The sequence below is a fragment of the Rhinoderma darwinii genome, unplaced genomic scaffold (genome assembly GCF_050947455.1).
Source record: "Rhinoderma darwinii isolate aRhiDar2 unplaced genomic scaffold, aRhiDar2.hap1 Scaffold_668, whole genome shotgun sequence".
In the NCBI taxonomy this organism is placed as follows: Eukaryota; Metazoa; Chordata; class Amphibia; order Anura; family Rhinodermatidae; genus Rhinoderma; species Rhinoderma darwinii.
Window position 1 is genome coordinate 133518 of NW_027464225.1, and position 9653 is coordinate 143170.

The following is a 9653-nucleotide window of genomic DNA, read 5'->3' on the forward strand; positions in this document are numbered from 1 at the left end:
CAGATATAGGTAATGTGAGCATAGCCCTAGTGATCCATCAAGTGAAGGTTAGGATGCAGGTCAAAGACAGGACTGCACAGCTGTCCAATGGAGAACAAAGGTACAAAAGACAGGTGTCCACAGGAGGAAGAGGATGATAGCGAGAGAGGAAGGCCAGTAGTCCAGAGGAGGAAGAGGATGATAGCGAGAGAGGAAGGCCAGGTGTCCAGAGGAGGAAGAGGATTACATAGGAAGGACAGGTTCCCAGAGTAGGAAGAGGATAACCGAGGAAGGATAGATGCCCAGAGTAGAAAGAGGATAACAGAGGAAGGACAGGTGCCCAAAGGAGGAGGAGGAGGAAGGACAGGTGCCCAAAGGAGGAGGAGGAAGGACAGGTGCCCAAAGGAGGAGGAGGATGACAGAGGAAGGACAGGTGCCCAGAAGAGGATAACCGAGGAAGGACAGGTGCCCATAGTAGAAAGAGGAAGGACAGGTGCCCAGAGAAGGAAGAGGATAACCGAGGCAGGACAGGTGCCCATAGTAGAAAGAGGAAGGACAGGTGCCCAGAGAAGGAAGAGGATAACCGAGGCAGGACAGGTGCCCAAAGTAGAAAAAGGATAACAGAGGAAGGACAGGTGCCCAAAGGAGGAGGAGGAAGGACAGGTGCCCAGAAGAGGATGACAGGTGCAGGACAGGTGCCCAGAAGAGGAAGAAGCTGGTAGAGGAGGTACAGGTGTCCAGCGGAGGAAGAGGCTGGTAGAGGAAGGACAGGTGTCCAGAGGAAGAAGAACAGGTGTCCAGAGGAAGAAGAACAGGTGTCCAGAGGAAGAAGAACAGGTGTCCAGAGGAAGAAGAGAATGGCAGAGGAAGGACAGGTGCCCAGAGGAAGAAGAGGATGGACAGGTGTCTAGAGGAGGGATAGGATAAAAGAGGAATTAAAGGCATCTGGAGGAGGAGGAAGAGGAAGGACAGGTGTCCAGAGGGGAAGGAAGATGATAGATGACGGACATGTGTCCAGAGGAAGAAAATAGAGGAAGGACAGGACTCCAGAGAAGGATGACGCCGATGATGATAGAGGAAGGACAGGAGCTGCCGATGTAGTTAATGTCAACATAGTCTTAGTGATCAATCAAGTGAAGGTTAGGATGCAGGTCAAAGACAGAATTGAACAGCTGTCCAATGGACAACAGTACAAAAGCCATGTGTCTAGAGGAGGATGATGATGAGGATGATGAAGGAAGGACAGGTGTTCACAGGAGGAAGAGGTCAAAAACAGCGAGGACTTGAGTATAGAGGAGGTTAACGGGAAGGGGAAGTATCTAGATATAATGGAGTACAATGACAGGAAGAACAAGTATAGGTACAAGCATGTGATCCTCAGCTCTTCTACCTGCCACTTGGCCTGGGGATGGAAGCAGGTCCATGAGAATCAAAGACTTTTCCACAAAGCCATTTTTGTATGGAAACGGGTAAAACTTTGCCAAAGGTGGAGCGTCTCTTATTACACACGGTGTCCTGAAGATGGATTTATTTTGGGTTGTGGTGATAATCTGTGTAACACACACACACACACACAACAGTTTTCTATCTAAACAATCCACAAAGGTAAAGTTCCATGTCCAATATACTGAGGCTAGAGCTGGTGGCACCAAAGCTGCGTAGAGTCCCTCACTATAGATGGTGGAAGATGTCCACAGTGCAGACATTTCTCTGTATTCAGCCCATTATTACTCCACTTGACCTTCAGTTGAAGGAGATGTCCAAGTACAAGGCCATACTGACCACACGATAACCACAGAAAATCAATATAAATTAAATACAGATCTAATCATAAACGTCTTTCTACAAGCTAGGCCGCTCCGTATGGCACCGAAAACGGGGGGTTTGTCCGGGATAGAGTAGACACTTTCACGGCATTGTCAGTATTTAACTTTTTATTTTTATTTTTTGCGTGCAGGTAGTTCATAGTTAATATTTATTTGCACTCACACCGTCATCTTTGGTGAGCAAAAATACCACAAGGAACGGCAATGAATTTGAGGACAGCAATGCATCAAATTCATAAAAGAGTTGCCCAGATGTCTGTACTGAGTATGTAGTGAATAGTGTCGTTTAGAAAACCCTCCTACAACCCTTGTAGGCAAAGATCTAAGACAGATCAGTCTACAGCCAAAAATGTACATGTCCCCCACGACGACCATATGCAGAAAAAAAATCACCAAAATCCTTAAAGGAATATTAAAAAGGCAAAGAAAAGCTCCTCTAAGCCGCACCCACAGGTCCTACATCACCTCATGTCATTTACCCTTTAGTCGGCCATGTCTATAGCAGCAGCCGCAAGAGCTCTGGGCATTATGTCCATGACACAATTATTCCCAAAGATCTTATAGATACTGGTCTGACTCCTCCCCCTTCTATCCCAAGGACTTTACAGGACATGCCCAGTAGAGACTGCTCTCTTGTGACCCATGTGGCATAAACTAAAGTGATTATTCCCGATCCTGTAGATCCTGCTCCCCCAGGTAAACCTTCATTCACCCATTGGAGAGATAATAAATGATCTTCCCACTCCCCCTGTACCAGGGGAGTCCAGTGACCGTGTGATTAGATCTGGCTCATGTCACATAACAGGGGTAGATACAAGCAGACAAAGCGCTGACCCTCCCACAGGGTGAGAAAAGCAGCTCCCAGCTGAGACATTGTATTCGGACAACCCTGCACATGGCGCAGAACTCCTGCCCATATATTACGTGTGGAAGTTCTGACAAGTTTATAAACAAATGCATGAAAATCTGCAGCATAAAACCGCACCTATTACCGCATCAAAATGTAGAAACCGCACCTAAAAACGTACCATTAGGCCGGGTTCCCACGGGCAAGATACGCTGCGTAAAAACTAAAAAAAAAAGTTTATACTCTCCCCCCCCCTCGTGTAGTCCGGCCTCCTGGGATAACGTTGCAGGCCAAGCGTCACAGGGGATGAAACCTCTCACCCCAGGGAGTTCTGGGTAAGTATGATTCCACCCCCCCACTCCCAGTACCGAAACCATTTTTATATTTTTCCGTTTTTACATAGAAAATATTTTTCACTTTAGTTTTTTTTTATTTTTAAAAAAACAAAATCAGTATTAACAAAAAAGAAAAAAAAAAAATAATTTGCAGAATTCGACAGATTTGTTCATAACTGTACAGAAATAAAATTCTCTCTAAAAGCGGAAAACGGAATACAACACGCCGGAGCCAGAAGGGCGAGGAAAGCAAAAACACGTAGAAGGAGGCGGCCATATTAGAGCGGTAATAACAGGTCGTAAGGGAGGGGGGACACAACTTTATAAGACATAAGAAATTCTACCTACATCTGTGACCTGTAGAGTCAGGAAAACGTCGCGTCAGAGCCGCCATCTTTAATCCTGATCCTTTACCTTAAAAATCTCGAATATATTAAAAACAAAACCAACAACCTCCGAGGATTAAAATGAGTCCAGAAATGGAATAAAATAAAGGCGACCAATAAAACGTTGTTTTGTCTGCGCCGTCAGACGGTCAAGTCCACGGATGTCATCAGCGCCAAACCAGGAACTCCATGACGTCACCGTAATTTGATAAAAAAAAAGCACTAAAACCATCCCCCGAGCAGGTGGGAGCGGCGCGGGTCGCCGGGAGCTCCGCAGAATCTACGATTTACCAGCCGCGGATTCGCCGTCCTCTTGTTTTAAACGTTTCTTGGCTCGAATTTCATTCATCGCCTCCTCGATGGATCGCGTGTCTCGCTTATTGGCGACTGGAACTGGAGGACAGAAGGGGGGGGGGGGTCACAAACCGTAGAACGTTTAATAAATTGCCCCCTCCCCGGTGTGTTTTGCCGAGTGCAGTACCTGAGGGGGGCGGAGCTCGGCACAGGGATTCTCTATGGTGTCATGCTCCGCCCCCTCAGATCCTGCACTGTTGATTTCTATGGTCTCCAACATTAGCCGCTCTTTTACGGAATTTCGTCACATTTGATCAGTTTTGCAATTACCGCACGATAAGGAGGCAGGTTCTTACCGCAGCCGTACGTCTTGTTGGCCTGTAGAGTATGGGCGGCGTCCTTAGCGGCGACCTTTCCGATCAAGTGACTGTACTTATCTCTGTAGTCGGTGTTGGGATTTACATTTGATGGACCCTTCATTGCATCTTCCTCCGCCTCTCGCTGCGCCAACTCCTGCCAGGACACAGAAAATTATATATATATATATATATATATATATATATATATATACATACACACACACACACACACACACGAGGACTGGTCGCCCATAGCAACCAGAAAATGAAAGCAGAACCATGATTGGCCGGTCTGCCAAATGAACGGTTTGGACACAGTGCCCTCTAGTGGTGGCTGCAGGAAGTTGACATTCACCACATACCTTCAACCTCCGCTTCTCCTCAGCCTTGACGGGGTCCCACTCCTCCCCCCGGCGGTACGCCTCCAGCTCCTCGTCACACGGCGCAAACTCCTAAGAGAGGAGCAGGGTCAGATAAAACTCCACTAAGGGGACCCGCAACACCCCAAAAGTACACACACCCACCTTCTTAAAGATCATGACGTATCTACTCTCCTCATCCTCCCCGAATGAGAAGGACGTCAGGCCGGCCACGTCCACCACGTCATGTCTGTATGAGAGAAGAGAGAGTCATCACGAGAGCCGCAAACCAGACAGAGGGCGAAAAGCGGGCGACACTACTCACAGAATACTGCGCTGAATCTTATTCATCGGTGAGAACTTCTTAGACGGAGAGCTGCCCTGAATAAAAGCCGACACTTCCTTCTCCATCTACAGAGGATGAAAAAAAAACAAGTCACCCTGAAGGAGGGGCAGGATCATAGCTCTCTTCTGTATATATCACCCTGCAGGAGGAGGAGCAGGATCATAGCTCTCTTCTGTATGTATCACCCTGCAGGAGGAAGGGCAGGATCATAGCTCTCTTCTGTATATATCACCCTGCAGGAGGAGGGGCAGGATCATAGCTCTCTTCTGTATGTATCACCCTGCAGGAGGAGGGGCAGGATCATAGCTCTCTTCTGTATATATCACCCTGCAGGAGGAGGGGCAGGATCATAGCTCTCTTCTGTATATATCACCCTGCAGGAGGAGGGGCAGGATCATAGCCCTCTTCTGTATATATATATCACCCTACAGGAGGAGGGGCAGGATCATAGCTCTCTTCTGTATATATCACCCTGCAGGAGGAGGAGCAGGATCATAGCTCTCTTCTATATATATATCACCCTGCAGGAGGAGGGGCAGGATCATAGCTCTCTTCTGTATATATCACCCTGCAGGAGGAGGAGCAGGATCATAGCTCTCTTCTGTATGTATCACCCTGCAGGAGGAAGGGCAGGATCATAGCTCTCTTCTGTATATATCACCCTGCAGGAGGAGGGGCAGGATCATAGCCCTCTTCTGTATATATCACCCTGCAGGAAGAGGGGCAGGATCATAGCTCTCTTCTGTATATATCACCCTGCAGGAGGAGGAGCAGGATCATAGCTCTCTTCTGTATATATCACCCTGCAGGAGGAAGGGCAGGATCATAGCTCTCTTCTGTATATATCACACTGCAGGAGGAGGGGCAGGATCATAGCTCTCTTCTGTATATATATCACCCTGCAGGAGGAGGGGCAGGATCATAGCTCTCTTCTGTATATATCACCCTGCAGGAGGAGGGGCAGGATCATAGCTCTCTTCTGTATATATCACCCTGCAGGAGGAGGGGCAGGATCATAGCCCTCTTCTGTATATATCACCCTGCAGGAAGAGGGGCAGGATCATAGCTCTCTTCTGTATATATCACCCTGCAGGAGGAGGAGCAGGATCATAGCTCTCTTCTGTATATATCACCCTGCAGGAGGAAGGGCAGGATCATAGCTCTCTTCTGTATATATCACACTGCAGGAGGAGGGGCAGGATCATAGCTCTCTTCTGTATATATATCACCCTGCAGGAGGAGGGGCAGGATCATAGCTCTCTTCTGTATATATCACCCTGCAGGAGGAGGGGCAGGATCATAGCTCTCTTCTGTATATATCACCCTGCAGGAGGAGGGGCAGGATCATAGCTCTCTTCTGTATATATATCACCCTGCAGTAGGAGGGGCAGGATCATAGCTCTCTTCTGTATATAACCCTGCAGGAGGAGGGGCAGGATCATAGCTCTCTTCTGCATATATCACCCTGCAGGAGGGGCAGGATCATAGCTCTCTTCTGTATATATCACCCTGCAGGAGGAGGGGCAGGATCATAGCTCTCTTCTGTATATATCACCCTGCAGGAGGAGGGGCAGGATCATAGCTCTCTTCTGTATATATCACCCTGCAGGAGGAGGAGCAGGATCATAGCTCTCTTCTATATATCACCCTGCAGGAGGAGGGGCAGGATCATAGCTCTCTTCTATATATATCTCCCAGCAGGAGGAGGGGCAGGATCATAGCTCTCTTCTGTATATATCACCCTGCAGGAGGAGGGGCAGGATCAAAGCTCTCTTCTGTATATATATCACCCTGCAGGAGGAGGGGCAGGATCATAGCTCTCTTCTGTATATATATCACCCTGCAGGGGGAGGGGCAGGATCATAGCTCTCTTCTGCATCACCCTGCAGGAGGAGGGGCAGGATCATAGCTCTCTTCTGTATGTATCACCCTGCAGGAGGAAGGGCAGGATCATAGCCCTCTCCTGTATATATCACCCTGCAGGAGGAGGGGCAGGATCATAGCTCTCTTCTGTATATATCACCCTGCAGGAGGAGGGGCAGGATCATAGCTCTCTTCTGTATATATATCACCCTGCAGGAGGAGGGGCAGGATCATAGCTCTCTTCTGTATATATATCACCCTGCAGGAGGAGGGGCAGGATCATAGCTCTCTTCTGTATATATCACCCTGCAGGAGGAGGGGCAGGATCATAGCTCTCTTCTGTATATATATCACCCTGCAGGAGGAGGGGCAGGATCATAGCTCTCTTCTGTATATATATCACCCTGCAGGAGGAGGGGCAGGATCATAGCTCTCTTCTGTATATATCACCCTACAGGAGGAGGGGCAGGATCATAGCTCTCTTCTGTGTATATCACCCTGCAGGAGGAGGGGCAGGATCATAGCTCTCTTCTATATATATATATCACCCTGCAGGAGGAGGGGCAGGATCATAGCTCTCTTCTATATATATATATCACCCTGCAGGAGGAGGGGCAGTATCATAGCTCTCTTCTATATATATCACCCTGTAGGAGGAGGGGCAGTATCATAGCTCTCTTCTATATATATATATCACCCTGCAGGAGGAGGGGCAGGATCATAGCTCTCTTCTGTATGTATCACCCTGCAGGAGGAGGGGCAGGATCATAGCTCTCTTCTGTATATATATCACCCTGCAGGAGGAGGGGCAGGATCATAGCTCTCTTCTGTATATATCACCCTGCAGGAGGAGGGGCAGGATCATAGCTCTCTTCTGTATATATCACCCTGCAGGAGGAGGGGCAGGATCATAGCTCTCTTCTGTATATATCACCCTGCAGGAGGAAGGGCAGGATCATAGCTCTCTTCTGTATGTATCACCCTGCAGGAGGAGGGGCAGGATCATAGCTCTCTTCTGTATGTATCACCCTGCAGGGGGAGGGGCAGGATCATAGCTCGCTTCTGTATATATCACCCTGCAGGAGGAGGGGCAGGATCATAGCTCTCTTCTATATATATATAACCCTGCAGGAGGAGGGGCAGGATCATAGCTCTCTTCTGTATTCATCACCCTGCAGGAGGAGGGGCAGGATCATAGCTCTCTTCTCTATCACCCTGCAGGCTCGTCACCCCTTTCTTTTGGCTCTCACCTTTTTTGTGAACTCCACTTTCTGTCTTCTTTCGTGTTCTTGCATCTTCTGCAGCCGGGCCGCTTGCTCTGCAAAATAAAACGTGGAATGATAAATGGCGCTATCCACTTAGAAACTAGTGTTGCAGGTATACGGCGCGGGTGTCATGTGTATATTATTGCTGATATTCCGCTGCAACTGACGGGATCGGAGATGGTGCGGATCCTGGCGGTTTAACCCTCTCAGACGGGTGTGCTCATTAGTACAGACAGTGTTATTGAAGCAATCGAGTGCAAGATCAAGTCTTCTAGTAGTTTATTTTTATGTAATCATCACCCCACCTGTACCCTAAAAAGGGACAAGTGCACAAATAGGGCCTTAGACCAGAGGTCTCAAACATGAGGCCCCTGAAATGGTCATCTGCGGCCCGCTAACAGCGGGGGAGCAGGCCGAAGAGGAGCGCCGCACACCCCCCCCCCCCCCTGTAGATATTGAAAGGTGTGTGGCACTAGCTCCATTGGGGCCCGCACTAGGAGTGAAATCCCCAGCCAGAGCGCTCTGGTCGGGGATGCCGCTGATAGACGAGGCCTCTGACGTAACTGTCCATATATGGACAGTGACATCAGGGGCTCCTCCTTATAGTAATGTGTAATTATAGTAGTTTTGTTATAGTAATGTAGCATTGTTAGTGATGTAGTATTATTATTATAGTAATATATTGTTATAGTAGTTCAAATAACTAATTGTTTAACAATAATTTTGTATTTGATCAAATTTGAAAGTAATGCGGCCGTCAACGTCACTTTTTTTTTGTGTGTTGCCAGTTACCCGGCCCAGTCTGAGACCCCTGATAGATATATATTAATTTTTTTAGTTATTTTATTGCACCCGTACTGTCCCTTTAAGTTTGACTGACAGGGGCTTCAGCCACTAGAAACACACGACACCCTGCTAAGAGGCGGGACGATAAAAATAAGACGGATATATTGATCTGCTAATAACAACAAAGGACACAAACTCCCTGGACCAATCACAACCCAGCTGCACCATAACCTGGGCAATAGAACCAATCAGCTCGCACAAGGAAGGAGCCGCTCACTCAGTAGCCAAACTCAGCCCAGCACGAGTACCCGCCCAAACGAGCTCACAACCAACCATAACACAGCTGCGACGTGGTGTCCTCGCTGATTGGTCGCTAACTGTATGATTGACACGCTTATTGACTAATGAGACTGAGGACGTTACGAAAATTGTAGCGGGCGTCTTAGCGACGCGCTGCGGGCTGTGTGGCCGCTATGACCGGGGTTACCTCACTATGTCTATCTGATTAAAATAGCGCACTCACCTCTGGCCTTCCGCCGACTCTCCTGGTCCCCGACCTGAGGCGGCCGCTCCATGGAGCTCAGAATAGAACCGAGCAGATCCGCCATCTTGGATCCTGTGAACGAGTACGCGCCCGGACCTTAAAGTGCGCGCGTCCTTAAAGGGGCAACTACACTCTTCGGTCCCCACATAGTCTCAGATCTTTAAAGCGGCAATGCAGCCGCTGCCAGAACTTTAGTTCACCAAATGGTGCTATTTATTTAAAGGGGAGGGTCAGTGGGTGGAGCAAGATGACCTGCCACCCGTATAACCTACTTTGGCCCTGCGGTCATGTATATGGCCTCATGCACGCGGCCGTAAGGTCTTTACTGTCCGCAAATACGGAATCGTCCTGTTCACACTGAGTTTTTTTCCTTTAGGAATTTTGATGCAGATTTTGACCTGCCTGCACTTTATTTGCGCCAGATTTCGGCCGCGTCCATTGAGCGCCCTGGGCAAAAAGCGCAG

General features: G+C 48.5%; 1 protein-coding gene across 1 annotated transcript; it reads right to left on the bottom strand.

Annotated features, from left to right (window-relative positions):
* Positions 1-3061: 3061 nt before the first annotated feature.
* Positions 3062-9292, bottom strand: SPAG7 (sperm associated antigen 7). Its single transcript, XM_075849088.1, has 7 exons — positions 9169-9292; positions 7845-7912; positions 4711-4796; positions 4551-4635; positions 4389-4478; positions 4024-4180; positions 3062-3766 (listed from the first exon to the last, which is right to left on the bottom strand). The coding sequence occupies exons 1-7, from the start codon at positions 9251-9253 to the stop codon at positions 3654-3656; spliced, it is 684 nt and encodes a 227-aa protein (XP_075705203.1). The 5' UTR covers positions 9254-9292; the 3' UTR covers positions 3062-3653.
* Between the last annotated feature and the right edge of the window lie 361 nt (positions 9293-9653).

Bases quoted from the DNA above. Each gene is read 5' to 3' on its own strand.
- SPAG7 (XM_075849088.1), bottom strand. From the start codon at position 9,253: ATGGCGGATCTGCTCGGTTCTATTCTGAGCTCCATGGAGCGGCCGCCT. The intron at 4,797-7,844 runs GTGAGAGCCAAA...CATCCTCTGTAG, and splicing joins AAGTGGAGTTCACAAAAAAG to ATGGAGAAGGAAGTGTCGGC. The intron at 4,181-4,388 runs GTATGTGGTGAA...GTGTCCTGGCAG, and splicing joins AGGAGAAGCGGAGGTTGAAG to GAGTTGGCGCAGCGAGAGGC.